Source organism: Oryzias melastigma, linkage group LG24 (assembly GCF_002922805.2).
Source record: "Oryzias melastigma strain HK-1 linkage group LG24, ASM292280v2, whole genome shotgun sequence".
NCBI lineage: Eukaryota > Metazoa > Chordata > Actinopteri > Beloniformes > Adrianichthyidae > Oryzias > Oryzias melastigma.
In genome coordinates, this window is record NC_050535.1 from 19,145,183 (window position 1) to 19,162,434 (window position 17,252).

The 17,252-nt window shown below is 41.5% G+C and overlaps 2 protein-coding genes and 1 long non-coding RNA gene across 6 annotated transcripts in view; 1 reads left to right on the forward strand and 2 right to left on the reverse strand.

The window, feature by feature from the left end:
- cdc42bpb (CDC42 binding protein kinase beta (DMPK-like)) overlaps positions 1 to 3,007 on the forward strand; it is a gene marked incomplete in the record, with an annotated part of 29,498 nt that extends 26,491 nt beyond the window's left edge. For all 4 annotated transcript variants that reach the window (XM_024291276.2, XM_024291278.2, XM_024291275.2 and 1 more), the window contains 3 exon segments: positions 324 to 432; positions 554 to 615; positions 2,301 to 3,007. In XM_024291276.2, coding sequence (XP_024147044.1) covers positions 324 to 432; positions 554 to 615; positions 2,301 to 2,423 — 294 coding nt within the window.
- LOC118598176 lies at positions 456 to 8,884 on the reverse strand. Its single transcript, XR_004947294.1, has 2 exons — positions 8,546 to 8,884; positions 456 to 3,056 (listed from the first exon to the last, which is right to left on the reverse strand). It is a non-coding gene; the product is annotated as an uncharacterized LOC118598176 (long non-coding RNA).
- Positions 8,885 to 12,044: 3,160 nt separating this feature from the next.
- LOC112158082 (probable G-protein coupled receptor 132) lies at positions 12,045 to 15,841 on the reverse strand. The gene is made up of 2 exons (XM_024291273.2): positions 15,409 to 15,841; positions 12,045 to 13,295 (listed from the first exon to the last, which is right to left on the reverse strand). Exon 2 carries the CDS (start codon positions 13,277 to 13,279, stop codon positions 12,290 to 12,292), a length of 990 nt encoding a protein of 329 aa, XP_024147041.1. The 5' UTR covers positions 13,280 to 13,295; positions 15,409 to 15,841; the 3' UTR covers positions 12,045 to 12,289.
- Between the last annotated feature and the right edge of the window lie 1,411 nt (positions 15,842 to 17,252).

Below are 17,252 nucleotides of genomic sequence, written 5' to 3' on the forward strand. Positions count from 1 at the left end.
TTTTTTTTTACTTTTTACTGATCCGAAAAGTGATCCGAACCGTGACACGATCCGAACCGTGAGTTTTGTGATCCGCAACACCCCTACTAATAAGGAACAACAGTCGGCAATTTTAAAGCTCTATTTGCCAAAAAAAGAGTTGATTTACCCCTTAAAGGTCCTGCAGCAGCTGCATTTGGATATTTAGGTTCTTGAGTTTGTTTAGAAACTCTGCTTGGACCGGTTTCTCACCGGTTATGTCTGGTTCTGGGTGTGCACGACGAGCTCAAACCGTATGACTCAAACATGTGACATGCTTCCTGTGTGTGTGCGTGTTCATGCAGAGCGTGATGCCCTCGTCTCAGGATGAGCCCAGTAAAGATAAGCCACGCCCACTATCCAGTATCTCCCGACAGCACCGGACCAAGTCTAACGTCTCGCGCACAGCTTCAGGTGAGGACTCTGGTTTTTTTTTATTTTTTAAATACTTATGTTACATCTTTTTATTTACTATTGTGACATCATACTGGAGATGTGATGTCATCCTAACTTGCTCCGTCTGTCATTGGTTTAGATTTTGGTGGAGGAGTTTCCACCCGCAGCGCCTGTGAACTAGACCAAGACCTGGAGCGAGAGGTTGGTTATTCACCGGACTAGTTTGAGAGACGAGTGCAGGGACACACATCATGGCAACAGCTTCATCCTCCACACTAAACGCTAAAAACATCCCAGCAGAGGCTGATGGGAACTTTGTGACCACAGAAACCCGTCTGCTTATCTGTGACATGAAGCATTGTTAGGATTTGTTGTCTAAGCCAGAGTGAGCATTTACAGCCTGAACGGCAGAGGTTCAACAATTAAACCTTGATGCACTCCAGAGGACAGACTGTGGGAAAACACAATTGACTGTGTTCCTGCTAGAATCTATAACCGGCTGAGGTGATGGAGAGCAGCACAGTTTACCACCTTCATGTCGATGAGCATTATGGTGCATTCACACCAAATGCGGCCGGCACAGCGGAGGCGTCAGGTTTCGATGTTAAGTCAATGTAAGGACACGATCTGCCGCAACGCGGCGAGCTTGACACACCACGTCAACCAGTCAGAGACTCAGCTTTGAGCACGTGATGTTTTCAGTGACTAGATCAAAGAGAAGAAAAGTTAACTCAATGTGGCGGCGCGATGTGAGGATTTTTTTCCCTGAAATTCCATTCATTTTCTTAACCCGCGAGTTTGCCGGAGACTGTCTTGTTACTGTTGAGTGATACTCCCTGGACGGGTCGCCAGCTTGGAACTGGAACAAAAGAGCCTGCTATGATAGCCAGCCGCCCGAAGGACTGCGCAGCAAGATCTGCCACACAGGGTCCGGTAGAGCAAGAGATCGCCGTCACACAGGGGTACAACGCTGCCGTTGTAACGGGACAACAGCTGCTGCAGGTCTCCTGTCTCTGCCTGGCTTCAGTGGAGCTTCGCTAGCTGTGAGCTAGCTGCAAGCAATCTGCCAGCTGCGAGCCTAGTGCTAGCTGCGAGCTGTTGCGAGCAGTCCGCTAGCTGCGAGCCTAATGCTAGCTGCGAGCTGTTGCGAGCAGTCCGCTAGCTGCGAGCCATGCGCTAGCTGTGAGGCAAGTGCTAACTCTGAGCCTAGTGCTAGCTGCGAGCCATGCGCTAGCTGCGAGCCATGCGCTAGCTGTGAGCCAAGTGCTAACTCCGAGCCTAGTGCTAGCTGTGAGCTGTTGCGAGCAGTCCGCTAGCTGCGAGCCTAGTGCTAGCTGCGAGCCATGCGCTAGCTGTGAGCCAAGTGCTAACTCTGAGCCTAGTGCTAGCTGTGAGCTATGCGCTAGCTGTGAGCCAAGTGCTAACTCTGAGCCTAGTGCTAGCTGCGAGCCATGCACAGGCTGCGAACAATCCGCTAGCTGCGAGCTGCTGCAAGCAATCCGCTGGTCGCGAGCCAACGCGTCAGCTGCGCGCTATGTGCTGTTTGTGAGCTGTGTGTTAGCTGCGAGAGAGACTCTAAAGAGAATGATCTGGTGAACTCGGACACGGCCACGTCCTCGCCAGTGCCTCTGTAGAGCTCTCAAAAACATAGAAACACAACATCACTCAACATCATCCATGTTTTTTTTTTATGATGTCAACGTATGAAGTTCTTCAGCAGTCGGTCCGCCGTCAAAAGAGAGAGGTTGACGCCTCAGTGTGAATGCACCGTTAGGATTGTTAGTTGTTGAAATGATCTTGTGGACAGCAAAAAAACAAACCGTTTTCCTGTTTCCATCCCCCACCTGAAACCAGAAACTCACCTTTCTTCTCTCTCTCTCCCTCAGCCGGACTCAGACTCCACCAAACACTCGACCCCCTCCAACAGCTCCAACCCCAGCACCCCGCCCAGCCCAAATTCGCCCCACCGCAGCCAGCTCACACTTGATGGTCTGGACTCTGAGCCATGAGCCTCGCCCCCGACTGCACACAGCTGAGGCTCCGCCCCATCACCTGAGCCAACGGTCCGCAGGCTGAGATTGGCTTTTACTTCCTAGATTTTAATGTGGTGGGGTAAAGTGCTGCTTTTATCTCCCCCTGCCCCCACCTCGCCTCATGATTTCAGCCCAAGCTGAAGCCACACTACCCCTGCTGTGGATTTGCCCCCACTGTGACTGTTAACCTCCATCCCGGGGCTGTGGGACTGCTTCTCCTCCTTTCTTCTTAATATCAAGCGTGTTGTGCTGAGCTGTGACAGGAGGTGTCACTCTGAGGAAAAAAAAACAAACTATCAATTTCAAATGTTTGTTCATGTTGCACATTGTCCTCGTTGGAAAACAATAATCCTTCATAACGGCAGTGATGAATTTTTTCCCTCGTTCACCCTGTAGCCCGACTCCGCCCACTGCTCTGGTAGCACCAGGTAACAAGAGGTGGTGAGGGGGTTGACACACCTGAAAACTACTGCTTTTGTTTCTTGCTAAATTTTAAAAGCATTTGTAACTTTAAACTGTTAGCAGCCAAAAAAAAACAACAATAAACTAACCTGAAAGGGGTCAAGCGTCAGTCCTTTGATTCTGTTCAATATGCAAGATTCTATTTACCTGCAGAGGAAAACAGCTGTGTCAGCGAAAAATACTGTTTGAAACTGGAAATCGGTGTTCACTCACACTATAATTTGATTTTAAGTGTTCTCAGCATTGACATATATTAATCACTGGACAAACAAGGTTGACATCATCCAAAATCTTTATCTCGTGAAATCAGGCTTCCTGATCGTCTGCCACCATTTTGAAACCAGTCGACAGTGATTGGTCCATACATACTGTATGAGGGAGTGGTAACAAACTAACCAAACATTCTAACAAATCAATTTATGACTAAAAACAGGAAAAACTACAAACGAAACACATTTAAATAATTAAGATGGTCATCAAGAAATAAACAAAATAATTTCCTTTAAAGAAACCAAAATAAAATCCATTTGGAGTGTTGACAATCCCTGGAGTTTTGCCAGTGGACTGTTCCAACCTCCTCTGCTGATAATTGTGGCTGTGGTTCACCTGAGGTGAAAATCAGAAACAAACAGAAGTAAATAAACTGTATTTCCACTTAAAGCAAATCAAATGTGTGCACCCATAATTAATGTATTTTACTTAAACAAACTAAAAGTAAATGATTAAAAAAAGAAATAATAATAATAATGGATTAGATTTTATCTGCGCTTTTCAGGACACTCAAAGCGCTTACATTGTGCATCCATTATTCATTCACACCTCATTCATACTTGGTGACGGTAAGCTACTACTGTAGCCACAGCTGCCCTGGGGCAGGCTGACAGAGGCGTGGCTGCCAGTACGCGCCTACGGCCCCTCTGACCATCACCGGAACATTCATACGCATTCAAACACCAGTGGAGCCACACTGGAGGCAAGTTGGGTTAAGTGCCTTGCCCAAGGACACAACGACACTTGGCTGGCGGGAGCCGGAATCGAACCGCCTATCCTTCGATCATTGGCCGACCCGCTCTACCGCCTGAGCCACTGTCGCCCTACTACCCCACCCATACTAACACCTCTGTAATTGTTCGAGGCTCAACCACCACAGAGAGCAAGAATGGTTATTCTGACAAACAAAAGGACTGATTAATAATTATTTATTAACCCAAACGCTCTCTTTGGCTTGTTTACATTAAAAGTGGGGTCATCTGGACCCCACGAGACAGTGAACTTTTTTTATCATTGATTTTTGAGTTTCACTAATGTCCATGGCAGACATGAAATCCTGTCCACCTTTGTCCACATTTGTCATGGAAGGAATCACATCAATATGTGGGTGGAGTCATCTGGACCCCAAAGAGAGCGGAAGGGTTTTAATGGAAGTCTACAGGATTTTTACCGTCTTGGTTGAGCTGTCCAGTGTTTATTTAGTCAATGGTTCCCAGTGGTCTTTAATTATGACCATTTAGCCAAACTCTAAATACTGTTGTTGATGCTAAATACTGACCGAATTTAGCAGCAGAAATAGAGACTCAGAGCAGACAACGTCTTTCCATCTTCTGTTGTCCAGTGACAAGTGAGTCTGTCTGAATTGATTCCAGTTCCTAGCTGAGAGGAATGACCTGATGTGTTCTTCTGCTGCTGTAGTTCATCTGCATCAAGGTTGGACGTGTTCATTCAGAGAAGTTCTTCTTCAGACCTCGATTGTATCCAGTGGTTACTTGAGTTACTGTTGTCTTTCTATCAGCTAGAACCATTCTGGACATTCACCTCTGACCTCTGACATCAACAAGACATTTCCACCCACAGAACTGCTGCTCACTGGATATTTTCTCTTTTTCTGACCATTCTCTGTAAACCCAAGAGAGGGTTGTGGGTGAAAATCCCATTAGATCATCAGTTTCTGAAACACTCAGACCAGCCTGTCTGGCACCAACAACCACAGTCACTTCAGTCACATTTCCTCCTTATTCTGATTCTCAGTCTGAACTGCAGATAAAAGATTAATTTGCCCACAGTTGTGTCTGACAGGTGCGTTAAAGATTCATAAGGCTGTCTGCTTATTTCACCTACCGAATCAGCAAATCAGAGTGTCTTTCTGAAGGCAGAGCAACAGTGGAGCCAATGAGAGCAGAGCAGGAATCAGGTCAGACCTCAGAACCTGCACCTGATGGTAATTCTCCCCTGTGACCTCAAGCTGCAGCTTTCTTCAAAACTCCATTTAAATCTAATGTTCTGCCCAGGTTGGTGGGTGACCCAGCTCTTCTCCACAGCACTCCATCTGTACCCATCCGTCCACCAGTTTCCATCTGATTACAGAAGATTGTTTAGGAAGCTGCTGAAGGTCCAGGTTCTGCTTTATGGTGGAATATTCACTGATCAGGTCGATTTTTGGGGTTTCCTCCAAGTCGAGCCATAATTCACTCCAAGAGGGTTTTCAGCTTTCTAAGGTAGATTTCGATGTGATACACGCAGGCAAACAGAGCATCGACCTCGGTCTCCAATCCATTCAGTTTGTCTGTACGGCTCTATAGCAACTCAGTCTGAACATCTTTTCACAACCATCCTTTGAATGTAGAAGCACATATTATACAGGCCTTTTCTTTCTTTTTTTTTTTTTAAAGACAATGCTTTTTTACTTAAAACTCATCAGTTTAAGGCAAAACCTTTGAAACAGTGTTTCCTCCCACTTCTTTCCAAGTATTTAATAAACTCTTTGACAATCTTACCATTTCATGAATTCAATGTGTCATGCATTCTAGGTACAAAAATGTCTATTTATGATTAAAAGTAATTATGATCTATATAAATATATATATATATCAAATCACGACCAATCCCCTTCAGTTTGATGTTGTATAGATATACATCTCCTACGTTTGTCTTCTATAGTATTTTTGTTGAAATAATTTTTTTTGAAATAAATCAATTTCAAATCCAAAAGTTTTCATTTCTAAAGTCATAAACTGCAGGGTTTCTCTCACCACAGAACACTTTCTATGCATTGTTCTCCATTTAATTTGCTGCAGGGATTTCTCTTTACGATGTGGGTGATGTGGAGAAAGGATCTGTGTGTAGAAATGTTTTTGATAATATTCTTACACACATTATACAACTCTCTGGACACAAAGACTTTTGTGATGTGCTCGATACATGAGTTTTAGGATCGAATAATTTACTTAGTCTTTAAATGTTAATATTTTCAGCTTGGGTCCCAAGAGTTACTCCAGGTTAGAGCTGCCACAAACTGGATGTAGAGCACAATCTTAACCACCATTAGCTTTAAACTAACTAAAAACTAGATATACAGCATTACCTGTGATAATGCTAGTGAGAATGCTGTAAACTAAATTTGTCTGCTGATGCTAGTGCTGGTAGTTGAAGATGCTGAAACCAGAGGTGGGACCAAGTCATCATTTTGCAAGTCCGAGTCAAGTCCCAAGTCTTTGTCCTCAAGTCCGAGTCAAGTCCCAAGTCAAAAGCACTCAAGTCCCAAGTCGAGTCACAAGTCATGACCAACAAGTCTCAAGTCGAGTCACAAGTCCTACTATTAATGTTTCAAGTCATTTCAAGTCATTTCAAAAACAATGTAATATTAGTTACACAGATCATGTGTGCCTTTATGAACTGTATTTTGCAAGCATTTTAGCTAAATTCCCACTGAGTTGATGCATCTCCACTTCAAAAATCCAAAATAATTTCTCTATAACAAAAACGCAGTTAACCACATTTGAAATGTGGTAAGATGGAGACAGCAGGGAACCAGGGTAGTCTGGATATTTAAGGGGTCATACCATGATTTTCTTAAGCCTTTCAGAGTGAACTATATCCATATATATGATCATATACTACCTTTGAAACACTAAAAACACATTTATGAAATACTACCAGCTATTTTCTTCAGTTTTTGTCCTATCTGGAAGTAAAACAACTAAATTCCTGACGCTCCACCTGCTGCTGCGTGTGGCTGCCCTTAGTAGGTCCAGCCATCGCTACACTGCTTCACAACAAAAATACACTCAAGACTGTACCCAATGGGGGGTCTTAAAGGAGCCTCGCATCTAAAGTAACAAACTGTTTGAGCTGGAACTTCTGGAATACAGGACACAACTGGAAGATATGCGATATTCTGCATTTGAAATGAAAGTCTTTTGCTGATCATCATTAACTCTGTGGAGAAATTGGGTGTTGGTGTTAGACTGGGGGCGGAGCTATAAGAGCAGACTCTTCCTGAAAGAGGCGGTCTCACTCTGTGACATCAGATCATGAGGACCCGCTCGTTTTCGTGGGTATGGGAGGGGCTGCTGCTAACAGCGCAGTTTGTAGAGGATTTATGGTAATCAGAAATGCATGAGTGAATCAAAATACCACTTTGGAGTTCTTTATGTGAGGAATGAACATTAAAATACACTTAAAAGCTCAAAAAGTTGGTTTTTCATGGTATGGTCCCTTTAAATCCCCTCACTACAGACCAGTGATGTGCACTTAAGCTTGTGGGTGATGAGGTACTGACTCTATTAGTCTGAATTGATAAACTTATGATTCTGTTTCATATCAGCATGTTTTTTATAAACAGAGCGGATAAAAGAAGAACTGAGGAAGAACATAAAATGCAGAGTGGTTTAGTTTGACTCCAAAAAAACAAAACAAAATTTATGAATAGTATATCTAGGTTTATGTTTAACATTTCTGTTGTGAAATTATTTTTTGTTGTTTGGAAAACTATTTTTTTTTGTATTCAGTACAAAATTTCTGTCAACTTACTGTCAAAATATCTCACATTAAGTTAACAGGAGTTAAGTTAAATTCTGTGTTCAAGACAGAAAAGTAGAAATCAAAACAAAAATGCCTAGTGTAAAACTAAATGTGATGTATGCATGTATATATTGGTACATGTATTTAGAAAGTGACTATTCACGTGAAATTTTATGTATAAATATATATTGCAAAGCTATGCACAAAATATTACTTTGTTCACGCTGTACTTGAACAGGAAATACTCTGAATACAGAGATTATGAGTATATTCATGATTAAATTCATTAGAATCAAATAACTTGTAAATAAATTGTATTTATGGTGGACAAATCTCTTTTTATATAGCAGGTGAAACACTAGAATAAAGACATGCAAACTCAAAACTCTTTAAGCAGTAAATATAAATATTTTGTCAATGAAAAAAGGAAGGAACAGCAAATATTCAAGAGGGAATGTGACCCCCAGAGAAAGAGGATGCTTTTTTCTCTGAAACACACCACAAAGCATTAAGGCAGCAACAGTGGTAAACCGAAAAAAAGAGAAAGAAAGAACCCTCATGCAGCATCTCCATGAATTCTATAATATGTTTCCTGGATTTCTATCAGAGAACAACCGAGCCCGCTCCCCAGCAGCCCTGCTGTCCCGCTATGATCACTCGCGTCCCGCCCAGATCCAGATAAGGATCTGAGCGGTGGAAATGTCCAAATCACCTGTTGTCACTCTGTGATTTTACCGAGCTGCACGGTGTCCCAGTGATAACAGAGTTCACCTCCCATTCATTTAACAGCAGCTAGCGGTTAGCCGCTAAGCTAGCGCCAGCTTTCACTCAGAACTTACTTGATTTTGCTGCTCCTACAGTCAGATGAAGTTGGTTGATGTTGAATTTCTGTGAGTAATCCTTATATCCACATGCTCTTCGAACTGCAAACAGTTTGTTGTTGACGATCTATAAACTTTTATGCCAGAACTAATAACACCGGCAAACAGGAACTCGCGCTTTTGAAGGGGAGGCGGGGCTTTGTTTTTCTGCAATTTGATTGGTTGGGCTGTCACATCAATCAAACGTGGCTCTAATTTGATTGGATGTTGGGCCGAAACACGAATGAACACATACACAGACAGAGGACCGTGGCGCGCGGCTTTTTGTCGATATACTTTATAATATACTTTATAATCCGTGGATTTGGGGGGGAAATGGCAAGTCTTTCCGAGTCAGAGGGCCAAAGTCCGAGTCAAGTCACAAGTTATGTACATCAAAGTCAGAGTCAAGTCACGAGTCAGAGGTAGGAAAGTCCAAGTCGAGTCTAAAGTCGTCAAATTCATGACTCGAGTCTGACTGGAGTCCAAGTCATGTGACTCGAGTCCCCACCTCTGGCTGAAACTGATAGCTAAAAATGCTAAAATTGATAGCTAAAAATGCTGAAATTTATGGCTAAAAGCACTGAAGCTGATAGCTCAAAATGCTCAAATTGATAGCGAAAAATGCTAAAGCAGATAGCCAGCTAAGATATTAGTTAAATGCGAAATTAGACTAAAAAAATGGAAAAAAAACTGTTAGCCAAAACAGCTAGCATGCAGCTGAAATATTTGCTAAACTCTAAATTAGCTTAAAAAAGCTGAAAAAGTCTTAAATTACCCAAAACAGCTAACATGTAGCTGAAATGCTAACTAAACTCCTAAATAGCCTAAAAACCTCAATAAATGCCAAAATAGTCCAAAATGCTAGCATAACGCCATTTTAACTTTCAACTTTACTACACTCTGAGTCCATATAATATAAAGTGACGACTAATCGACTATTAAATTAATTGTTGACTATTTTAATAGTCGATCAGTCGACTAATCGTGGCAGCATTACTCCAGGTCATGATTCTTACTGCTGGTTTCTTTAATATAAATAGGGAGTTTATTGATTTCTTATTTGCGTTTCCCCAAATTTCTATGAAATAAATCAGATATGAAAAAATCTATGAATTATATATGAGGTATGATGATTGCTTTATACAACAGTGTTATTGTGTTTGCTATCTTTGTTTTACTGCAGTTGATACGTGATTTCCTGTGATTTTTTTCACAACTTTGTTTCTTTCAGTTCGTGAGATATCTGCCCATAGTATCAATGTTCAAGTTTCTAGTCTTCATGTGTGTTAAAGCAGCTCAGTGAGCTTCCCACTATAGCTAACCCGTGGTGTGACCCACCTCACAAATGGTGGATGAATGTACATGATGCCAGAGTCTAGTATTGCTTCATTCATTCTTTCCACTTGTTCTGTCATTAGAGAAAGATTTTTGACTTGACAGGTAACTCAGTGACCCAACAGGAAGGAACTCAGCAGGAGGAAGTTGTTTTAACGGCCGGATGCTGCAGGGGTGTCAGGCTCAGTGATAGAAGAAAGAAGAAGACTCTTCTGTTCAGTTAGGCTGACTTGTTTGTTAAATCCAAATTGAGAGAAGTCTTCACTATTTTAGCAGACAGAATGAATCAGCCACTGCCATGACCATTAGGGCTCTAGGTGCTTCCTGATGCTGTGACCCACAGAAACACTGACACACTTCAGGCCAGTAGAACAGGGTTCTGATCGGAGCAGAACATTATAAAACACAAAATGACAACACATGAAGAGCAGTAACCAGCCTCTTCATCCTCCCACCAACGCACTGATTTCATGTTCCTCATTCTGCAGGTGACAACCGTCAAGCAGTTTTCTTTATTTTCACAAACCAAGAGGAAGTTAGACAGCTTTTAATAACTTTAGCAGAGATGAAAGTACTTTATAAAAAGTCTGAAACGGTGCAGAAATAAGACAGGAATGTTGAATATTTTATTAGCATTCTGCCAGTTTAATGAGCAAACAAAATGTCAACGTGAGGATTATGTGTTAAAGAGGCCACACCAAGTATTTCAGAGTAAACTGTTTCCACATAAATGATCATATACTACCTTTGGAATACTAAAAAATGAAATATTTATTTAATAGGAGTTATTTTTGTTAACTATTTTTATACTATTTGCTCAATAATTCTAAGTTTAAACCAGTTCTCTCAATTCGCCGTTCACTTTTTCCTCCAGGAAATAGTCTGCTCCCTTTCTCGTGCCGTCTTCCCAATATCCCGTCTCGGATATGTTCAGGATCCATCTCAACATGTTGTACAGATTTCTCACCAGCCCATATGCTCCTATCCCAAAGTTTGAACACTAAAGAATGAGCTAACCACTAGCTCTAGCTGCTAGCTTTGAGAAAAAAATGTGTTTGTGTTAGCCTGGGGGCGGAGCAGACTCTTCCTGAAAGGGGCGGTCTCACTTTGTGACATCGGCACATGAGGACACGCTTGTTTTCATGGGTATGGGAGGGGCTGGTTTTGAGAGCGCAGGTTTTTAGAGGATTACGTGAACAGATAAAAATACCACTTTGAGATTGTTTATAGTGAGGATTGAACAGTATCATACTCTTGAAAGCTCAAAAAGCGGATTTTTCTTGGTATGGGCCCTTTAAATTTGGAAACAGTCTTCATACTAGCCTTGTGCTAAGTTAAGTTTCTTGGCTAATGTATCGTTTTAGCACTCGAATTAAGCTAACAATGTTTGTTTACAGTGAGGCAATTATGCCAATATTGCATAGATTTTAAAAGTGCACAAAAACTTTGAGGAATTGCTTGAAAAAAATTCAAAAGTTGGGTAAATTTTTTTTTAAATGTATAAATGGTATGAATACCAACGCTACAAGTGTGAATGTCTTGGGGCCCGTTTCAAGAAGCATGCAAGAAATTACAGTTTCTATTGTGAATGTTCTCAAAATGTTAATGAGGAAGATCTGTTTGGACATCCTTCACTTCAAGAAGGGGCGGAGACCGCAGGGAACTCTGGGTTTCCTGAAGGAAACCTGCTCCAGACCAGGTTATGTTCACAGAGTCAGTTGCCATAGTGACTGATTCTGAGTTCAGCTTAACCCGCTTCTTGAAACGGGCTTGGTTTCACCCCACTTCCATGGGTTTAAGTTACCTCCGTTTCTGAAACAGAAACTCAGAGTATTCCTCAACTCAGAGTTCACAAACTTAACAAAACCTGCTTCTTGAAACGGACCCCTGAAGGTGATGAAAGTTTTGATACCAAACTTGCATTATTTACAGAAAGTACACAAAAAATGTAAGAATTTCTTAAAAAAAAAAAAAAAAGAAAAAAAAAAACACAAAAATTGCCTAAAATTTTAAAGACGGTAAAATGCATAAATAAGAGAGTATGAATGTCTTGAACGTACTAAACGTTTTGATACCAACATTTCAAACTGCATTTCTATGCAGCTGAAAATTCGCATAACTTGCAAAAAAATTAAAATGCTTACATCAAACTTTGGAGTCATTTTATTTACGGTTTTTAGTTACTTTTTTTTTTTTTTTTTTTACATGAAATGAGTGGTGTGTCAAACTGCTTAAAAAAAATAATATAACAATATATAATCACTGGGATTTAGCCCCCCTCCAGCAGATGGCGACCTAGGCGGTTGCCTATGCCCAGGCTCTGCTCGGTAGTCCGGCCGGGTCCAGTCCTTGCTGGTCTTTGGTAAAGACGTGTATCTCTTCAGTTTAACTTTCGGCACCCGATGGATTGCTGGACTGTGCTGACGCTGGAGTATTGTCCTGGCCGCAGAGCTGAGCGAGCCCTCGCCACAGGTCTTTGCGAATATTTTTGCTGGCTAGGACATAAAGAATGGGGTTGACGGCGCTGTTTACGGTGGACAGGCCGAGGGAGATGGTGTAAGGCGTGTACATGAAGTCGCAGTCGATGCTGTCCAGAGAAAGGTGGAAAGTGATGGCCCGGGCCAGCAGAATCAGATGGTAGGGGGTGAAGCAAACCAGGAAGAGCAACACCACGGCCACCACCAGCAGACGCACACGCCGCTTCTGTTTCCCCTGCAATCCCGTGCTGCGCTGCACGCTGGCCAGCACCCGGTGGTTTGTGAGCACCAGCAGCAGCAGCGGCAGCAGGAAGCCCAGGATGAAGCGGGCGTAGTTGAAGCCCGCCACCATGGCGCTGCTTTGACTGGGCTCGAAGCAGCGCTTTAAGCCATCTCCAGCCCCTTCCTTCATTATGAAGACTGGAGTGTGCACAATCGCCACCACGAACACGATAACGACTAGGACCAGCAAGGCGTGGCGGCGATGGCGCAGGCCGCGCACCTCCAGGCTGTGCACTACGGCTACGTAACGGTCGTAGGAGATGCAGCAGAGCAGGAAGATGCTGATGTACATGTTGGTGAAGAAGATGAAGCCTGTGACTTTGCAGGCGAAGGAGCTCCACTGCCAGATGTGACCTCTGCTCACGTAGTCTGCCCACATGGGGAGCGTGCCCAGGTATGTAAGGTCACACAGGGACAGCCCCAACAGGTACACGGCCAGCACGTTCTTCCTGCGCACCTGCAGCCAGTTCAAGAAGAGGGTCAGCAGGTTGGCAGGAAGTCCGACCACCATCACGGTGCTGTACAGCAGCGTCAGCGGGAGGCGGTCCTTCTGGTAGGGGAGTTCACAGCTTATCCCTGTCACGTTGTCCAGAGGGGGGGCCTCGTCAGGCAGCATGATGGACGGTCAGGTTCTGAGAGGGGAAGAAAAAGCTTTAGACTTCTTGATTCATGTAAGAAATGCAGATTCTCTGGCTTTTGCCCGCTTTCTCCAAGCCCCAACTTCTGTTCCCCACCGTAACGCAAACTAAGACCAACGTCCTCATATAACCACTGGAATCAAGAATCAGAGACTCTCATCTTAAAAATACAACTTCTCACCAAAACTAGATGCTGCTGTATCTCCATACTAGGTATGGTCACGTTGGGGGTGGGGTCATCTGGACCCCACAAGACAGTGTGCTGAACATTTTTTTTTCAATGATTTTTTAATTTTCACTGGTGCCTACCTTCATCCAGATACAGTATGTCATGGGATGGATAATGTGTCAATGTAATGCTGGGGTCATCTGGACCCCATAAGATAGCACAAGGGTCAAAGGATAGTTTTGTTTCATTTCCTTTTGATAACGGGTCATGTGCAAACTGAATGTAAAGCACAACTCTTAACCATCATTAACTTTAAACTAATTAAAAACTAGGCATGTTCACACTAGCATTATCTGCAATAGTGCTAGTGTGAATGCTGTAAGCTGAATTTGGCAGCTAAAGATGCTAGTGCTGATAGCTGAAGATGTTAAAATTGATAGCTGAAAATGCTGAAGCTGATAGCCTGCTAAAATATTAGTTAAATACCAAATTAGCCTAAAAAAGCCTATGTTAGCCAAAATAGTCAGCATGCAGCTAAAATATTAGCTAAACTCCAAATTAGCCTAAAATTACTGAAAAAGATTTTAAATTCTCTAAAACAGCTAGCATGTAGCTAAAATATTATCTAAACTCCAAAACAGCCTAAAAATCTTAAAAAAGAAAGCCTAAGTTAGCCAAAACAGCTAGCATATAGCTAAAATATTAGCTAAATTCCAAAACAGACTAAAAATCTTTTAAAAAATAGATGAGTTGGTCAAAACAGTTAGCATGTAACTGAAATATTATCCAAATATTATAAAAACTATAATAAAAACCAAAATAGTCCAAAAAACTAGCAGAATGTCATTATAACTTGGAACTTTACGAAACTCTGACTCCATATAATATAAAGTAACGACTAATACGACTATTAAATTAGTCATTAATAGTCGATTAGTTATCGATTAGTTGACTAATCGTGGCAGCCCTAAACTGATGTTTTCAGAATATTGTTCAGGTGGGCGGAGCAAAGTCCTGTAAACTCAGTGTTCTTTCCAGCGGGATGATGTGGGCGTGGCTTAAGCAATCCTCCGTTAACTCCTTTTTCTCTCTCGCTCTGGAGTCAGAAACTCAAATTATATCTTTTTTGTAAAAAAGATAAAAAAAATAAGAATGCCACAAAGCTTACTGATGCTTCTCAATTTAATTTAGATTTCTGAGTACAGTTAAAAGTTTTACTTTAATTTTATCTACATTATATTTTATTTTGTTAATTTGGTCTTTGTAATTTTTTTTTCTCTTTTACTAATTGCTTGAATTGAATTCATTTTGTCTTCACATGTATACATATATAATGTCATACTTTATAATGTCTAATTTGTCAGTAAAAAAAATGTGCAAGGACCAACATACAGCACTTTTAAAGTTCCATAAATAGAGGTCAACAGAAAAAAAGTTGATTTAGGGTTTGGTTAACCTTTAAACTGTTTTTAAACTAAACCCAACCAGTTCTTTTTTTTTTTTTTTACACTTGAGTCTGGTTCACATTAGCAGGATATTTTCGTCTCAATAGTGACATTTTTTGCAGTTTGCATCATTTAAATGCCATTTACAGGAAACTTGAACAAAAAAAAAAGACAAAGTTGGTGATGTCATCTCTGGAGATTTAGAACATAACTGTAAATGTGAGTCTAGCACTTTCTATACAGCTGACTCAGACACCCACATAACCTGAACCCTAGAAGACACTGAACTGAAAGACTTCCTCTGAGGACACATCGTCATCAACAGTTGGAGTCTGGAGGGTTTGCGGTCAGGTGTGACAACTTCTCACTTCCTGTTTTAACAGGAAGCTCCAGAGAAAAAGGTCATCAGCAGTTTCCATCAGAGATGGGTACCACCCCCCCTCCCCTCTTCATCTCCTGATGAAAGATAATCCTCCGTTTATCTTAAACTCACCGGGTACAGGTTGAGAATCAGCTGGACTCTGTCTTCCTCTCCATCTTCATCCTCAAAGAACTTCAGGTCAGCATCACAGAGGCGCACGTGCTCCCGTCCGGATAGGTTAGAGAAGCTGGCACGCGCTCTGAACGGACCAGAGCCGCGGGTTCTGACCAGGATCTGCTGTGAGACCCGGACCGTTAAGCTGAGAGGTCCCGGTGCTCGGATCCGTCCGGGTTCTGGCAGGCAGAAAGCAGCGCGGGCTACGTGACTCCCGCTGCGCGTGTGCGTGCAGCTTGTTGAACAAACCTCGTTTTTCATGATGACGGTTCGCTCATGAGTGGGAGGAGTCTCCCCTCAGATGATTTCAGTTATTTCACACATTTTCTGATCTCTGTGACCAAACCGGGCAGGTGAATGGCGCGCGCGCCCTCTGGCGGTGGCAGCCGGAACGGCAGGATGCTCCGGAAGCAGGTCGAGTTCAAACTGAGTTCAACAGTGGTCGAATGAACCGCCGTTCACATTTCCGTGTCTCATCAGCCGGCACTTTTTTTCCTGCAAGGTACACATACATGTAGTTTTTAAGAAATGTACATCTAAAATACAATAAAAAAATTAAAGTATACAAAAGTATACAGTAAAATACTTCATATTTATACTCTTTAAAGTACTAAGTGTTGCTGTAAAGTAATGGTGATGTATTAAATTAAGCATCAAGAATAAGTCGGCCAAAATCAGGTAACTGATGTGAAAATTAGACCTTTTATTGTATTCCAGATGTACTTTTCTCATAGACTACACAGTAAAAATACTTCATATTTTAAAGGAGTAGTACTCTTTGAAGTACTAAGTGTTTCGGTAAAGGAATTATGATGTGCTAAATTGAAACTCAGGAATTTAGTCCCACCAAAAGTTTATAAAATTAAACTTTTTGTAGTATTTCAGAAGTACTTTTCTCAAAAACTATTCTGTAAAAATGCTTTATATTTTTAGGAGATGTACTCTTTCAACTACTAAGTGTTTCTGTAAAGTAATGGTGATGTACTAAACTGAAACTCAGGAATTAAAAAATAGACTTTTTATGGTATTTCAGAAGTACTTTTCTCAAAAACTATACAGTAAGAATACTTCATGTTTTCAGTGGTAGTAGTCTTCCAAGTATTAGCTAGGTCTGTGAAGGATCGATGATGTACTTAATTTTTAATCAAGATATGTGGACTGTAATTACGTTTATAAATGAGTTTCCAGTAAAGAAGAACTTGCTGATGAAAAGAGAAGAGTTGACATTTTTTAATTGTTGTGATTCATTTTATTGCGTCCACTCATTTTTATCAATTTTTACTTTTTCTTTATTTATCTTATTGTGTGTGCTTACTTAACTTTTTAAAAAATGTTATGTTTTTACTGTGCTTTTACTGTACTTGTATTACATTTTGTTTTTAACTTTGTTCTTATAGGGAGACGATTTTTACTATCAGTCCAGGGACAGCAGATGAAAAATAGCTTCTAAGCAAACTCTGGCGCATTGGCAGGAATGCTTTTTAATGTGCAATGTCCCTGTCAAATAAATGAATAAATAAAATAAATAAAATGTTGAAAATTGCAACCAAGTAAAAGTTTTTCTACCGTAGTTCCAAATATTAAAGGGGCCATACCATGAAAAAACAACTTTTTGAGCTTATGAGTGTAACATACTGTTCATTCCTCACTATAAAGAACCAAAAAGCAGTATTTTGATCCATTCATGTATTTTCTAGTAAAACGAGTGGGTTCTATCGTGCTGACATCACAGAGTGAGACCGCCCCTTTCAGGAAGAGTCTTCTCTGACAGCCCCGCCCCCAATCTAACACAAACGCCCAAT

Bases quoted from the DNA above. Each gene is read 5' to 3' on its own strand.
- LOC112158082 (XM_024291273.2), bottom strand. From the start codon at position 13,279: ATGCTGCCTGACGAGGCCCCCCCTCTGGACAACGTGACAGGGATAAGC.